This window comes from Sturnira hondurensis, unplaced genomic scaffold (assembly GCF_014824575.4).
Source record: "Sturnira hondurensis isolate 20B ecotype Veracruz unplaced genomic scaffold, ASM1482457v3 Scaffold0013559, whole genome shotgun sequence".
NCBI classification, from domain to species: domain Eukaryota; kingdom Metazoa; phylum Chordata; class Mammalia; order Chiroptera; family Phyllostomidae; genus Sturnira; species Sturnira hondurensis.
In genome coordinates this window covers 1,605,650-1,623,889 of record NW_028086190.1, presented here as the reverse complement: position 1 = coordinate 1,623,889, position 18,240 = coordinate 1,605,650, and the positions used below count along the sequence as shown (strand labels likewise).

General features: G+C 39.3%; 1 protein-coding gene across 2 annotated transcripts in view; it reads right to left on the bottom strand.

Annotated features, from left to right (window-relative positions):
* The window catches only part of SLC24A2 (solute carrier family 24 member 2), a 251,278-nt gene that overhangs the window by 91,127 nt on the left and 141,911 nt on the right, over positions 1-18,240 (bottom strand). For both annotated transcript variants that reach the window (XM_037061898.1, XM_037061899.1), the window contains exon 3: positions 2,451-2,489. In XM_037061898.1, coding sequence (XP_036917793.1) covers positions 2,451-2,489 — 39 coding nt within the window. The remainder of the gene's footprint in view (positions 1-2,450; positions 2,490-18,240) is intronic.

The window sequence follows — 18,240 nt, the reverse complement described above, 5'->3', positions numbered from 1 at the left end:
CGATGTGCTATATGCTTCACCTCCATTAGTTTATCTCAATCTCGAAATGAACTGAATGAACTAGGTACTGTTGTTTTTTCCTTTAGACAGCTAAGGAAACTTTGTCTTAGAGAAATGAAATGAGGTGTTCAATTCACACAGACAAAAAATGGAGGATAGAGGAATGGATTTCAAGTTTGCTTCTCTTGAAATTTGTTATCCAAATCAGTAGGCAGTTTCTAAAATGTTTGAATTGTACAACCTATCAGTACAATTTTGAGTATGTATGTATATATGTACACATCCATATCTATATCTGTATCTGCATCTATATCCACACCCATACTAAATGTGAGTGTATGTATTATAAAACATTTGAAAAATGGAAATTATGGAGAATAATATAGAAAGTAAATGACAGAGGTGATAATGTTTTCTGCTTGCTCTACAAAGGAACACCTTGCACATCTCCTGGGTTTCCTCTTCTCTTCCCTAGACCACAGCTCTAATCTATGAAGCTCTACAGTCTGCGCTAAGTGTAATTTTAAAGAGAGAGAAGCACTTACAACGAATCTACAGAGCAGACTGCTAAATTCAAGGAGGGGGGGTTCTTTTGCATAGATTCCTACTAGAGTGATTCTTTGGGCACACAAATGAAACTGACACGTAAGAGAGGAAGAATGAACCTCTACAGGTGAGGTTACCAACAAACTCTTTTTTTAATCCTTAAAAACAAACAATCTAAAAAACAAACTGTCTGCACTATCAGATTTTTATACTGCATAAGAATGCTTTCTCCCCCTTGGATTGATTTTGTGTTGGTAATCCCAGGGGAAGGTGCTACAGAGGCCACACTCTACAGATGGGTAATGCCATGTGAGGAAATTAATTTCTTATTGAACTTTTGGTCCAAAATCTTGACATGGTATTTTTCTGGGGTCAGATACAAATAGAATACCATTTCCTACTGTATTCCAACCCTCTGCAATGTAGGGTTTTCCAAAATAGCCCATCATACTTCAGATCCACAGGGTGCTTCCCAAGAAAAGTCCCATGATCAATACCTTGGACAGTGCTATACCCTAGACCAAACCAACTTTAGAGTTTTAAGATATACATTATACCACTAAGTTTTAAAAAAATCAGGTTAACTTGGTGAACTTAGTGTTTCTGAGCTATTGCCCATGGATCCTTACTTTGAAGAATACTTATTAACAATCATAGTCTGCATGTTTGGAGACAAATATGAAACCTATAGTGAGTTTGAAGTACATGTAAAATGTCAGTATGAAGTACATGGCGATATCCGGATTTCTTAGTGTGATTTTATTATAACTGATATTCTACTAGAAATTATGTTCCCAACCCTACAGGGTATGGAGAAGATCTAGGGGGGATTACTAGTGTCTCAGTGGTGGGCCAGATCATGAGCTCCTCAGGGAAAGAAACTGGGTCTGTGCCCCTACCCCAGCACTGGGGCTGGCATATGGTATGGGCTCTCAGTGAATGTCATAAATGTTTGCTTTCAGCACTGGAGGAGGAATGATGGGGCTGTACATATTTTCATTTCTCATCCTTCTGCCTTAAAAATCTGTAACATTTTAAAATAAATAGCGTTATTTGATTCAGATGGTTAAGGTTCAAAATATTTTAGGGGCAAGGTTAAGAAAAATGAATGGATTTGAAATGTAATCACTGTTTAATGGCTGAACACAAAAACTCTGAAGGTCATTTCTGTGTTGTGCTTCACAGTACAAAATGTGATGTGTTAATTGGACAGGAACTGAAACATGTGCTTGTTGTTAATAATTGGCCATGACCACTATTACTACAGTTCTTATTATGATAAATTGGAAGAACTCTACTTTGGAGATCTTCATTAGCAGAGGATTATATCTATTAAAAAACTTGAGGCATTCTTTTCAGTATTTTATACATATATATAATTTATATATGTATGTGTGTATATATCTATATCTATCTATCTACCTATCTATCTATCTAAATAACATATATAGGTCCCATGCAGCATTTCTTTTTATAGAACCAAAAGAAATTTCCAACCAAAAATTAGATGCATGCAGATATACAAATAAAAGCTATAAGGCATTAGACAACCTTCCACCACCCCACCCAGCCACTGTTCCCAAATATCAGCTCAACATCCCCTGGAATGTGATTTGGGACTATTTCACTATTTCAACTCCTAAAAAAGTTTATGCCAAATGAAGGAGAGAGCTCTGACTTTATACAACCTAGTCTCAGAGATAGTTTGTCAGTGAATGTTAGAATTCAGTTGAGACTAGTTGTAGGCTGGAGCATACACACACAGCAGCAGATTAACCCACTTAAGTGTTCCAAGGGAGGGGATGACTTGTTGAGCACATGAGCCCCTCATCCTCCCCCCCTCCCCCCACCCTCCACTCTCCACGGTTACATGAATAGGTATAGGCAGGGCCACTGCTTCCTACCGGTAGTGTCGGTTCATCCTTGTCCCTGGCTGTAGATGACTGCATAAAAGAAAAAGGCAAAAAAAAAAAAAAAGACAAGTAAATAAATAAACAGTGCATCACATTTAGGTTTTACATTTAAGATCAATCATTTGTTTGTTCTTAATAGGGAAATATTTGCTTCTTTTTGCTCCTGGGAAGCATTATGCCACACAAGGGGCCAAGAGTGCATATTTTTCGCTAATATATGATGGTTTGTTTAGGCACATGGTACGTTTCCTGAAAGATCAAACTTGAATGGGCAGCCAAATGTCAGGCAATAGAAGGCAGATCAATTAAGGTCCAGCCATTCAGTGGAATACCATGTGGTCATTAAAATAAATGAAGTGAGTACACTTGTATTGACACGAAAACATATCTAACATATATTGTTAAGTAAATAAAAATTAAACCTTATTTATATCTCACTTTATTAATAATAATAATAGTATATGTAAAAAAACTCTGCAAGAATTATACCAAACTTTTATTAGTGGTTATTGCTAGGAGGATTTCAAGAAAGTTTCATTCCCTTGTCTTTTGAAGGGAGTCAGCATTCACTGTCCCACGTGGGCTCAATAAAAAAAATTAAAGAAAGCCTGAAGAAGTAAGGTCGCTGAATTAGACTATAATTACTACACATGGAATTCAGATAATCCACCTTTTTTCCTACTCCTACCACTTCAAGTTTTTCATGCTAAGAATGGATATCTCTGTCAAGTTGAGAAAAAGTTGACTGAACACAGGGGCATGTGAGGGGCTGTTGGGAGAGAACACAACTCAGAAAAGGTGGCAATGCTGTTCTACCAACACGCCTCAACTGGGCAGCTTTGCTTCCCCCACTTAATAGGAACACTCCCTCTTTGAAAGAACTGGGGCACCTTCCTGTGATCTTTCCAACGATGTAGAGTTAAGTACCTTGTGAATTGCCTCACGCTCAGACTACTACCTTAGTGACTTCATCTCAACTATGACTGCACACAGCAAGAAGAAACTAGAACCTTTCCCCCTGGCTTGCCTTCTGGTCTTCCCATTACAGTCTTTGCTGCTCTGCATCTTCAAGGATAATCACACACCTGGAGATGAGCGGACAGGTGCAGAGTTGTTCTAAAACCTTCGGCGGCCCTCGGCTCCTTTTTCTAGTCCTACCACACACGTCATACAAAGAACATTAAGTGACCCCACCTAAACGATACATTTCCATGAAAAATGAAAATTTTTACATTATCGGCTATATGCAATTCATTTAACTTATGATTGGCATGCTCAAAACCTTGAAAAGTGAGAAAAATGAATCCATGATTCATTTTCACATGTCATTTTTAAGAAGATTAAGTTTAATACTTAAGTTGATATTAAACATTTTATAAGCATTCAATTAAATATTTAGATATCTTTTAGGATTTTAGAATCAATATCAATGTTTTTTTTTTCTTCTGGTTCCAAACATTTTTGTAGATCCTTGTAGAATTAGTAACTCTCAGACACCTACAGAAGCATTCTGGATTGGTGGTGATTTCTGAACATAGCTATGGGCATTGCTAAATTTGCCATAATCCCCTGATTTGGGGCTCCCTCTCAGTGACTTTTCTGAAAACACTAATTAAAAAAAAATCCTGACTCCCTAGTTCCTAGACACATGCTTGGGGAAATGGAGTGGACCTGAAATTGCCCTTTGATTTCCCTTTTTGGTCTTAAAGGCACTGTATGATCCCGTTTCTGTCTGGCAGGTCCTTTCATTTTCTCTTCTTCCACATCAGACAGCTCAACAAATGGCCCTACATTATACAGAACAATCCCCCGGGGAAATTATCCAGTGCAGCCGGCTCAGCCTTTGGACATACATCGAGATTAACTGTTAGAGCACGCCTTTTCAGTTAGCAAATTTACACCTTGTGGCTAAATGGGAGAAAAATAATTATGAGCTGGGACTGATACCACAGAACATGAAGAAGCAAGATGAAAGGGTAATGTTTATAAGAGCAAAATATCACCAGCTGAGACTTTGGTTTAAAAAATATATTTAAAGAAAACATTTGAAGAAAGAAAAAAGTCTAAGCGTGTCTTTTGATTTGAAGGAAAGAAAAAGATATCTACCCGCATTGACTTCCTTTTTCTCTCACAAGCAAGGAGGATCATAAGACACAATAAATGAAAAGAAATGCCTTGTACACAGATGCTACAGAGGAAAATCTGGAATCCTGTACAAAACCTCCCACTGTTCAATGTCAGCAGGAGTTGACACTGTTAGTTTTCTTTCAAGTGTAATTTGCAGGCATGAATGCACATCAGGTTACAACACATAAATTTATGTATACACACAAATGGCAGCTGAGGCCATTAAGACACCCTCCACTTCTTTTTATGTAACCTTGTTGCAAAGGAGATGAAAAATGTGACATATGATAGTAATTGCTCATTTTCAGGGGCTTGCCCATGTCTACTGATAATTCCTGACATTCACCTGACTTAGCCTCACTCTAATTACATCTTGAAAAAGCCTCTGTCTTGGCAATGGGCTGCTGATTATGTTAGGAATTTAATTATAAAGAGGTTTTAATTACATTGGAAATAACTAGTGAAGGTGACAAAGAAACAACTCAAGTGTGCATAGCCTGTAGTGTTTCTAATCACTAGGTGATTTAACTTAACTATCTGGGTTTTAAGTTGGTCTTGGTGTGGTGAATTTCTTTTCAGGGCTATCGAACATTTGGCAAGTTTATTCTAACCCATGGGATGTTACAGAAGACAGCTTTTAAAAAAAATCCACTGTGACTATAAGGATTAATCTTGACATTCTTATTATGCATTTTGCTTTTTAATCCCCCTAACTTTATACACACCAAAACATCATACATTTGGAAGCCCAGTTCCTGGTGGTCAGTTCAAAGGCTGTGCCAACTACAGGAAAGATCTCTTAAACCAAATCCATAGTATACACAACAATTCTTTTTTAAAAATTATTTCTTTACTTTTAGAAAGAGGGGAAAGGGAGGAAGAAAGGGAAACATTGTACTGTGAGAGAAACATCGATGGTTGCCTGTTGCATGCTTCCCAACCAACAGGGACCAGGCTGCAACCTAGGTACGTGCCCTGACAGGGAAATGAACCAATGATCTCTCACTTTGCAGAACGACACTACCAACTGAACCAGGCCCATCAGGGCTACACAGCAATTCTTGAGGAATATTTTTCAAAGTTCATAAAATGCATCCCAAAGGGTCTCAGGTTGGGGCTCTGGTGTACCAACACAGATCCTCCTCTTCATTCATGAAAGCAGGATATCCACCAGGCCAGGATGTAAGAAACACATCTTTTGCATAAAAAAGTATTATATAATTTAGCCTTTATGCAATTCAATCTGCCCCCCCTTCCTAATTATTGCAAGTACTTGAGTAATTGAGCCACTGGGATGTTGCCACTAATGAAATATCTGTTATTCTTCTTGGTGGAAGCCCCAATTCTTTACTGGAATTTTGCTGCCTCTTTACTGTTTTGAAAGCGCCTTATCACTCATCTGATAAAACATGTAGCCCATTTAGAAAGTATTTTAATGCTATCAGTCATTCACAAGTTCTTAAATCTCACTTCCTTTGACCCTTGAATGCCACTGATTGAGAAATAACTTTTTTTGTTTTTAAAGAGAGTTTTTAGCCCTGGCTGGTGTAGCTCAATGGATTGAGCGCGGGCCTGTGAAGCAAAGGGTTGCCAGTTCGATTCCCAGTCAGGGCACATGCCTGGGTTGCAGGCCAAGTCCCTAGTAGGGAATACATAAGAGGCAACCACACACTGATGTTTCTCTCCCACTTTCTCCTTTCCTTTCCCTCTCTCTAAAAATAAATAAAATATTAAAAAAAGAGAGTTTTTAAAAATATTTTACTTATTTATTTTAGAGAGAGTGGAAGGGAAGCAGAAAGAGAGGGGGAGAAACATCAATGTGTGGTTGCCTCTCACACACACCCTACTGGGGACCTGGCCTGCAACCCCAGGAATGTGCCCTGACTGGGAATTGAACCAGCGACCCTTTGGTTTGCAGCCTGCGTTCAATCTACTGAGCTACACCAGCCAAGGCAAGAAATAACTTTCTTGACTACTAAGTAAAGCTTTGCTGTGAATTTGTACAGAATCTTACCCCCACATACAGGCCTCCACTCTCACATGTAAACATTAAGCAAATATGGTGCTATTGAGCTGCACCAGAGCCACCCAGCCCCTGGTGATTGCCCACCTGCAAATCACATAACCAAATGGGTCACTGAGACAATTTCATATGCCAAAAAACAAGTATGTAACTTAGGGATGTCTTTTCTGGATGGTGGCTTGGCAAGAGATATAGAAAGACCAGCAATTTGGCTCAACAGTCAAGTAGCAACCATAAATGTCCACCGCCAGGACCTTTCACTAAATCCTGTGGAATGTGCCTACATTAAGTGTGTCAGGGACCCAGACACACTTTAAAGTCTGTAAGAAACAGACTTTAGTCTGTAAAATCTGTAAGAAAGTATAATTTTGTTGTAAATGTGATCGAAAACATCCATGCCAGTAATTGGAAATATTAATGCAATATTTAATTGACATTAATTTTTATGTCCTAGAATTTAGAAAGGTTGAGTGAGGGACAACTTGAGTGACTGATTTCCACTTTAAAAATTAACCAAGATGTATGAAATGATGTCTCCTTTTCCTTTCAATACAATTTACCTGTAATGAGCAAAAAGATTTGCCATCTCTCTCCTGGATGGTGAGAGAAAGTTAAAGCCCTTGGGAAGACTAGCAAAAGGTACAAAAGCCTGGAATCTGAAATGTAAAAGGAAAGAAACGGTAGAACCTCTTAATCAGATGCAAAATCATCCCCCTCTCCCTCCCTTTACTGTGTCCTAACATATACCCTAAAATATTAGAAGGGTGAATTAAATAAATTCCTAAAGAAAAAATAGCTGAGATTTAAATTCAAATTACTTTTACCACTGGCAGCTGGGTAATTATCCCAATATCACTGTCCTGTAAGAACGTAAGAATCTCAGAGACTAATGAAGTGCTGAAGGTGGTCACCAGGATGCAGGAACACCCCCTTCACAACTGGCTTCAAGAAACGCAGGAGGGTGGTAGCATTGATTCCCAGTTTTGTTTTTGTTTTTGGTGCCCATTGTAAATGGCATTGTTTTCTTAGTTTTCCTTTCTGATAGTTCATTTTTGGTGTACAAACATGCAATAATTTCTAAATATTTATTTTGTATTCTGTACTTTACTGAATTCATTTATCAGTTCTAGTAATTTCTTGGTAGAATCTTTGGGATTCTCTATGTACACTATCATGTCTATGGCAAAAAAAGACAGTTTTGCATCTTCCTTTCCAATTTGGATACCTTTTATTTCTTCTTACTGTCTGATTGCTGTGACAAGGACAGATGGTATTGTGATGAGTAAGAGTGATGAGTAAGAGTGGTGAAAGCCTACACCCCTGTCTTATTCCTGATCTTAAGGGGAACACTTTCAGTTTTTCCCCATTGAGTATGGTGCTGGCTGTGGGCTCGTCATACATGGCCTTTATTTTGTTGTGCTATGTCCCCTCTATTCCCACTTTGCTGAGAGTTTTTTTTTTATCATAAATGGTGTAGATTTTGTCAAATGCTTTTTTAGAAAGGGTGGAAATTAATTAAAAAATGTGGTAATGGAAGCTCACATTTTGGAAGGAAAGCATTTTGATGATTTATTTGAATAAGCCCCATAGTCATGGAATATTTGGGTAGTAGGAAGAAATTTCAGAATAATAGGTATGCCCCCAAATGGAGGGAATGGTAGTGAAATTGCTTAGAGACAGTTATGAAACAACATATTGCCTTTTAAATAGTTATACAGGAGAAGAAGTAATATAGGATGAGAAGTGCTGTCATATAGTTATTAAGTATATGAAATTCAAGCTCAGACTGCTGGAGCTTATTTTCCTACTGTTGTCACTTATTAGCTGTGTGACATTTCTGACAAGATACTTAATCTCCCTATGCTTTATTTTTCTCATCTATAAAAGGTGGATGATAATAGTAAGTACTTCAGAAGGTTACTGTGAGGATTAAAAAGTTAATACATGTAAGGTACTTAGACCAATGTTTGGCACATAGTAATGACTATGTCATTCGCTCTATTGTCATTAGGAGCCATGAAGGAGCATAATGACAAGTTATATGACAAACGTAGGTTCAGGGTTATGAACTGGATTAAAGAGAATAGGGTGGTTTGTGTGGGAAGTAGGAAAATTCCATTGATTAGGATGGTGAGAGGTGATTTATACAGGACACTAGATGGTTAATTGGACGTGTCTGAGGTTGGCAGCTGAGGGAGGAGATATACAGCAGATTCTATTTCCTGACTGTGTCCCTGTCCCATGAATCAGCATTGCCAGGATATAGGATTGGCCAGGCTAGGTCTGCTTTCATACCTGAATACCTTAGTGGGCCTAGTTTTGATTAGGAAACTCTGGAGGCTGGATGACTCAGAGAAGACAGAAGCCGAAACTGAACCAAAAGGATCTCACCTCCCATGAAATTCTGGAGGTTTCACTTGGTAGGATGTTGCTTGTGAGCAAAAAGAGAAATACATGGCTCAGATGGGCACAGGCATAGTCTTGAGTCCAGCCTATGGTGGCTGCCTTCTGGACTAGAAGTTCTCTGATTCCAGGGAGCCAGGCTGTGTGGGGATGGTTTGTGAACATGTCGATGTGAGTACCTGCATGTGTTGGGTAACTGTTGAAAGTCACAATTTGGATAAATAGTACGACAAGTTTCCCTCAAAACTTGGCAAACGTTCACCCCATGAGAAGGCCACTAGTCTACAGATGAGATGAAGCATCTGTTGTGATCCTGTCTAAAATTATTAGAAACTACAGTTTGGGAGTATTCAGTAGGCAAGAGGTCAGGATGACTTCAAGATGCAAAACTGCACTGTAACTGAGGAGCTGCAATTTACACAATTGCATATAATCAGTGTCTCCAAACTTTATTGATTATATGTCATTATCAAAAACAATTTTGAACAAGAAATATATATATGTATATATATAATGTGAATGCCTGTCTATCTATCTATCTATCTATCTACATATCTAGTTTATGTGGTACTTTCAACTACTAAGTAAACATAAACTAATTTTTCTTTCTTTTTTAAAAATAAAAATAAATGGAAGACTCTTAGTATTTTTTCTTACATCCTAAATAACTGTCTGGTACACCCCCTGAAGCATTAACTGAGACCCTTAAAATGATTTTACTCAGTGGTGCCTGCCAGGGGCTGGGGATGGGAAGTGGGAAGAGGTTGGTCAGGGTACCAACCCCCAGTTATAAGATGAATAAATTCTGGGTATGTAATGTACTGTATGGTGATTATGACCAATAACACTGTATGATACAGTTAAAAGTTGCTAAGAGAGTAGACCTGTGTTCTCATCCAAAAAAGAAATGGTAATTATATATGACCTGATGGGGGTATTAGCTACCCCTATAGTGGTAACCATTTTGCAATGCATCATATCAACACATTGTATACCCCAGACTTACAGGATGCTATATGTCAATTACATCAATAAAGCTAAAAAATTTAAAAGGAGTTTTAAATGTTTCCCACAGAATTGGTAAGCTGTACTGGGTATGTACTGCTCCCAGTTTTCCCAGCCAGCCTCTCACACAGTTGAAGTTGTAAGATCCTTGAGAACAGTATTCACCTCATGCCTCTATGGTCCCTAATATAGCAACCAGGAGGCATGGAAGAGTCAGGCCACTTAGGCAGAATGGGGGCTGTGTTCCATGTCAGTAATGAAAGCTCCTTCAATGCTTGCTCCACTGGCTGTATTAATAGTAATGACGATTATTTAAATCCACCCTTAGAGTCTGTAATTTAATCTTTCTTATTAAGTAGGTACATAGAAGGCAGTAATCCCCATTTTATAAATGGAGAGAAGCAGGAAGTGCCCCAAGCTATTTCTGTACTTAGGATACTAAACACCTTGTTAATTCACTTAATTCAGGCATTAACAACTCAACTACCACTACCATCCCTCACCGCCCTGAATGATCCAGATGTTCCTAATATACGTTGTTGTATTGCTTGAGCACTTCTCCCAATTGCTAACGAACAATTTTGATGTGCCAATCAAACACCAGCTATTAGTGGTGTTCTGGCATCAGTCATCACCAAACCTCTGGTGACCAGTAAGGAACCCCAAATGCATTCATGTGTTCATTCTGGATTACTTCACTTTTTTTTTTTTAAAGAGAAGTGTCTAAGTTGATCTGAATTAAAAGTAAAAGCCCAACAAACGCTGGTGCTGGACACGGCACAAAATAGTTTGCTGCAAATAGTGAAAAATTCTAGTAATGATGGGTAATATTTACTGAAAGCTCAATATGCACCAATAGCTTCATGTACAATATCTTATTGAATCTTCACAATAATAGGTATTATAACCACTCCTGTCTCCTTTCATACATGAAGACTTGAGGCCAATGAAGATGGAACAATTTGTCCAAGGCCACACAGCCAGTAAGTGGCAGAGCTGGGATAGAAACTCAGGACAGCTGGGCTCCAGATCCTCTTCACATGTTGGGGAAACAGGAAAGTGAAGTTGTCCTTGCAATGGACCTTGTGGAAGAAATTGAAGACATTGGAATTGCAAATACAGGAAAAGCAATTTATGTGTATTAAAAATTAGTTGTGAGCTTTGACTCCAATGGAGGCCAGAAAATAGTTGCCAAGTGATTTCTGTGATGAGGAATGACAGATTTCATTTGGGTTCATATAGTAAAAACATTGGTGTCAGACTTCCAGCCAAGATGGAGGTGTAGGTGGAAATACTGTACCCCCTTGCACAACCAAATTTAAGGACAACAAAGATTTAGCAACAAAAACACAATAAAACAGACAGAAAATTGAACTGTATCGAAGTCCAACAACAACGAACCATTCATCCAGACCGGTAAGAGGGGTGAAGTTGGCAGCTGGCGGAGAGGGGTCCCCCCAGGAAAAGGCAGTGGTTAGTGGACTGGGAGGGCAAGGAACAGAAACCCAGTAAGGCTCTCAAGGCAGCCAGCTGCCTTGAGACACACATTCACATGCAGATAAACCAGGCAGGTTTAAAAACGGTCAGTGAGAAAAACTGCACAACTCAGGGCCCCAGCAACAGGAAATAAAACCTAAAAGCACTGATTGGAAAAACTTTCAGGGGTTGAGTTACTGGGAGAGGCTCCCAGCCTCACAGGAGAGTTCACTGGGGAGACCCACAGGGTCCTAGAACGTACACAAGCTCACCCACCCAGGAACCAGCACCAGAAGGACCTAATTTGCTTGTGGGAAGTGGCAGGGGGGACTGAAATCCGAGAGACAGAGCAGAACAAGAGCCACTGCTCCCTCTCTGACCCCACCCCCAGTCACAACCCTGTGACTGGGCTGACCCGCCCTGGTGAATACATAGGCCTCTGCCCCTCATATGTAACAGGCACGCACGGACCAAAACATTATGGCTCAAGCAGAAGAACAGCTCAAAGCCCCAGAGCCAATACTTCTAAGTGACAAAGAGATAGCCGACCTATCAGATGCACAGTTCAAAGCACTGGTGATCAGGATGCTCACAGAACTGGATAATTTTCGTTTCAAATTAGATGAAAAAATGAAGGTTACACTAAGTGAAATAAAGTGAAATGCACAGGGAACCAATAGTGACGGGAAAAAACCTGGTACTAAAGTCAATAGAGTGGACCAGAAAAAAAGAAAGAAACAACCAAATAGGAAAGAATGAAGAAACAAGAATTCAAAAAATTGAGGAGAGGCTTAGGAACCTCCAGGACATCTTTAAATGTTCCAACATCAGAATTATAGGCATACCAGAAAAGGAAGAAGAAGAGCAACAAGTGGAAAACTTATTTGAACAAATAATAAAGAAGAACTTCCCCAATCTGGCAAAGGAAATAGACTTCCAGGAAATCCAGGAATCTCAGAGCATCCCAAAGAAGGTGGATCCAAGGAGGAACACATCAAGGCACATCACAATTACATTAGCCAAGATTAAAATGAAGGAGAGAATCCTAGAAGTAGCAAGAGATAAGGAGAGAGTCATCTACAAAGGAGTTCCCATCAGACTGTCAGCCGATTTCTCAAAAGAAATCTTGCAGGCAAGAAGGGGCTGGAAAGAACTATTCCAAGTCATGAAAGGCAAGGACCTACATCCAAGATTGCTCTATCCAGCAAAGCTTTCATTTAGAATGGAAGGACAGATAAAGTGCTTCTCAGATAAGGTCAAGTTACAGGAGTTCATCATTACCAAGCCCTTATTATATGAAATGTTAAAGGAACTTATCTAAGAAAAAGATGATAAAAAATATAAACAGTGAAAGGACAGCAAACTCACAGTTATTAACAACCACACCTAAAACAAAAGCAAACTAAGGGGACAGCTAGATCAGGAGCGGAGCCTTAGAAATGGGGATCACATGGAGGGTTAGCAACAGGGGAGTGGGAGGTGAGGAAGAAGGTATAGAGAATAAGTAGCATAGATGGTAGATAGAAAATAGACAGGGGGAGGGCAAGAATAGTATGGTAAATGCAGAAGTTAAAGAACTTGTGATGCATGGACATGAACTAAAGCAGGGGAATGTGGGGGGAGGGGGTGCAGGGTGGAGGGGAATGAAGGGGGGTAAATGGGACAACTGTAATAGCATGATCAATAAAATATATTTAAAAAACATTGTTGTTTGGGGATAGAGGGAGTATAGTCATTTTCTTATCTTTAGTCTCTTCCAGCATTATTATTTAGACTTACGTACAATGGTCATGGGTTTTCATTATTATTTTTGTGTCTTGAAGGTCTCGGAAGCCCTTTTTATCACCTTCACAATGGTGTAGGTTCAAGTAAGACTGAACTAGTTTATCCATATAACAAGCTGGCTTGTGTTAGGGAGTTTATAGCTTAGCAGTAGTTGGGGAGAGTGGGGCCCTCTGGTGGTCCCGTTTATCACTTGTGGCCACGGGTATAGACTTTATCTGGAAGTACATGCGCCCAACTACTACCAGTCTTCAATTTATTTCTGTCACTTGAAGGACTAGGGCTATTTTTTTGTTTCAGGGAAAGAACAACTCAAAACATGAAATGGTCACATTTATTATGTCTGAAGCATCAACTTGAGACTGAATAGCAAACTTTCAATAAAGACAATCCATTCAGTCACTCAACAGTATTTATTTGATAGTATTTATTGGACTCTTACTATGTACTAGGCATCCTTTAGGCTCTAGGGATAAAATATGTGACTAAAATTGACAAAAATTTTTGTTTTTATGGAGTATCATTCCAAAATGAATGTTGTTATCATAAAATTAACTAGACATAATAGGCAGTAGTTACACCACTTAGTATTAAGTGTTATATTTAAGGTTATACTTAACTATATTAACTGTGGCCAAACCACCAGTTCTGCAATCATGCTTTGTGACTACTTTATTAATGCGGGATTTAGTTGCATTCTGGTTTGGGGAGAAGCTAGCAAAAAATATAAAGACCATAACTGTATCTATAAAATTGTAAACAACATACAGCAAAGGTCTCTAGATATTTAAAGTACATCTTGAAACTGATAAAATTGAAGATGTAATTTAATTTTTTGACAGTATTATCAGCATCAAAATTTCTTGCCAATTAAAAAAAACTTTCACAGATCTAAGATTAAAGAAAAAAAAGAAACCTTGAACTCCAAGAACAAACACCTATAATTTGAATATTATGTAATATAATGTAACTTTGTGGTTTTGACACTCATGCTCTATGGTCTCCTAGATATAGTGTAATCCCATTAACACCCCGTATTAATTCTCCACCATATTTTAACATGATTCTAAAAATTTCATTGGCACCATACCAGCACTTGATTCCTAAAGAACTCTGATATAATTTCCATACATGCAAAAAAATAGGGATGCCAGATTTGCTAAACTTAGTTTTGGAATTCCCATCAAGCAACTGAATATCATGTAAACCCAATTTAAGTATTTAATAATACAAATGTAAATGATGTAATTAAACCTTGGAAAAACACAAAAGGGTTCAAATGTCAAGTATGTAACAAATGTACTGATATGCCAAATATATATATCAGATGATGTATCAAATGTACTGATATTGAGACTTGGTCCCATTCCTTGATCTACTCTCCTGTTCCCAAGAAAGTCCAGGAGAAAACCAAGAAAAGGACACAGGAAGACCTTTATTACAAACACTGCTACTTCCACATTCCATTCACACTCTGTGAGTCCCTCGTTTTCTCCCTAATTCATTCTTTTGTGTTATTTGTCTCATCTCTTTCCCATTACTGAGCACCCTTCTAAGGGCGAGACCATGCCTTTTTCATTTTATTTTATTCTATAGTACCTAGTGTAGTGGTGTTAGATGCACAAAAATGTGTGTTTAATAATAAATAAGTGAAATCAGATACAACTTCCTTGCCAGTAATGAGGTTTGCAAATATTTTTTCCCCAACTGTAATTTGTCCTCTCATTTCCTTAATGGTCTCTTAACAGTCTTTCACACAAGAAACATTTTAAGTTTATTAATTTTTCCTTTGATGCATTGGTTTTTGGCAGTACACCTAACAATTTTTTGCTCAGCCCCAGGCCCTGAAGATTTTATCCTATTTTTCCCTAGAAATTTTTAGTTTTATGGTTCATAGTAAAACCCATAATCCATTTTCAGTTAACTTTTGTATAAAACATGAGTTTTGGTTTTGTTTTTTTTCCCTTCTTTATTTTATTTATTTTTTTAAAATATATTTTATTGATTATACCATTACAGTTGTTCTATTCCCCCCTTCTTTCCCCTCCACCCGTACACTCCCTCCCCCACCCTTCTCCCCCCTTAGTTTATAACCACATGTCTCAAGTTCTTTAGATTCTATATTTCCCCCACTATTCTCACCCTCCCCCCATCTATTTTCTACCTACCATCTATGCTATTTTCTGTGCCTACTCCCCCCTTCTCCTCCTCCCACCCCCCTGTTTCTAACCCTCCATGTGTTCTTCATTTCTATGGTTCCACTCCTGATCTAGCTGTCCTCTTGGTTTGCTTTTGTTTTAGGTGTGGTTGTTAATAACTGTGCGTTTGCTGTCCTTTCACTGTTCATATTTTTCATCATCTCTTTCTTATATAAGTCCCTTTAGCATTTCATATAATAAGGGCTTGGTGATGATGAACTCCTTGAACTTGACCTTATCTGAGAAGCACTTTATCTGTCCTTCCATTCTAAATGAAAGTTTTGCTGGATAAAGCAATCTTGGCTGTAGGTCTTTGGATTTCATGACTTGGAATACTTCTTTCCAGCCCCTTCTTGCCTGTAAGGTCTCTTTTGAGAAATCCGCTGACAGTCTGATGGGTACTCCTTTGTAGGTGACTGTCCCCTTATCCCTTGCTGCTTCTAGGATTCTCTCCTTCATTTTAGTCTTGGCTAATGTAATTATGATGTGCCTTGGTGTGTTCCTCCTTGGGTCCAACTTCTTTGGCACTCTCTGAGCTTCCTGGATTTCCTGGAAGTCTATTTCCTTTGCCAGACTGGGGAAGTTCTCTTTTATTATTTGTTCAAATACATTTTCCACTCGTGGCTGTTTCCTTCCCCCTTCTGGTACCCCTATAATCCGGATGTTGGAACATTTAAAGATGTCCTGGAGGTTCCTAAGCCTCTCCTCATTTTTTTGAATTCTCATTTCTTCATTCCTTTCTGGTCGTTTGTTTCGTTCTTCCTTCTGGTCCACTCCCTTGATTTGAGTCCCAGTTTCCTTTCCGTCACTATTGGTTTCCTGGACATCTCCCTTCATTTCAGTTAGTTTAGCCTTCATATGTTTCTCTAATTTGTGACTGTACTCTACCAATTCTGTGAGCATCCTAATAAATAGTGTTTTAAATTGGGCTTCTGAGAGCCTGGCAATCTGTTGGTCACTTAGAGTTATTGGCTCTGGGACTTTGAGTTCTTCTTGAGCCATCCTTTGGGCTATTTATGCCTGTTAAGTAGCAGGAACGGAGCCCTAGGTTTTCACCAGAGCAGGGCAACTCAGTCGCTGGGTTGTGACGTCGTATATGGGGGTGGGGTCAAAGAGGGACAATGGCTTCTCTCCAGCGCCCGCCTCCGCCGCCACCGCCGCTGCCACTGCTGCGACGCCCACCACGCACGGCAGCCACCATCGTCACCAGGGCCACGCACCCTGCTCCTCGGCACTAGGGTGTGCCACCGCTGTCAGCCCTCCACCACTGGGTTTGCCCCCTGGGGCCTCTGTGGTCCGTCTCACTGCTCGCGAATGTGCGACCTTGGTCAGTCTGTTCCGCACCCCGACTAGTTCTGGGCTGCCTGTGCTCCTAGATCTGCCCTGGCTGACCCAGCTCTGCTGCTGGCTCCACCTCTTACCGTCCTTGTTGAACGGTTCGTAGCTGTCGGACTTCCGTATAATTCGGTTTTCTGGCCTCTGGATGTGTGGTAGTTCACCAAAACTTTTGTTGTATCCAAACTTGGTTGTGGGAGAAGGCACAGTGTTTCCACCTATGCCTCCATCTTGGCGGAAGTCCAAAACATGAGTTTTGGTTATGACCAAACTAGCCTTCCATTTCTTCTGAGTGTCCAACTGCTATTACACCCATTTTAAAGACCAGGGGTGGAAGGCTAGCCATCATACAGGAAATAAGTGGAGGCAGTGAAACTGAGATGCAGGAAGTCCACCTTGAAACCACAATTCCCCAGTGACGGTGCTTCCCTGGGTCTGATGCTCCCCCGTCTCTCCATCCTCCAGTAAACATGAAACACTCTGGACTCACCTTCCCATGAAGGACAGAGGAAATTTATTGAGAAAATGGAAGCCATCTAATCTTTATAGAACTATTTAAGGAAATCATTAGCCTCACTTTGAACAAAAAGTACGTGAATTTACTCTAAAAATAAACTATAATTTCCAATATCATGCATCCCTATAGTTATGAAAGACAAAGTTTAAAACAGAAAAATAGAGATGAAATTGAGATCTGCCATTAAGTAAAGATAGTGCTCTATTTTTGCCGATGAAGGAGTAACAAACTGATGCCATTGGTGGTTCGAGTCTTAAAATAACACTTCTGGTTCCAGATAGTGGCTGTGGTCTCCTAGGGCATCTCTTGTCTGTTATCTGTCAATAGTATAACGGAAATTGCGTACTACTAAAGATGGATGTAGCCCTGCAGTAACAGAAAAGGAAAAGATATGCTCTGGGAGTCCTAGCTGCATTACTGACCGACGGAGCCAGGAGGTACAGATATGATAGTCAGCACCACCTCCTTGGCCAAATATTCAGTACTGTTCTGCTTTCAGCATTGCAATAAAAAATCTGTTGCAGAATCATGGGACAATGGCATGAGGAATATCCTGTGACAAAAGCTTTCTTCCCAAGTTTTAGTTATTTGAGAACTTCTGAAGGTAGTTCTAGACGAGTAGCCATATTCCCACCACTTAGGTTTAGTGATTGTTAACATTTCCTATATTTGCTTTGTCAAATGGATGTGTGCAGCTGTAATCTTTCTAAAACACCTTAAAGTAAGATGCAGATGTTACACTGTCTTCATCCCTAAGCATTCACATGTTATTTTTCAAGGATATAGGCATTCTCTTCTATAATCATAATAACATGTGTGTGCAGTTTGTGTGTATGAAATAGGCAGCAGGTTGCCTTCACAGGTTAATACCTCCTCATGGATGGTGGTTTTTTATATGGCCAATTATATTTGTGT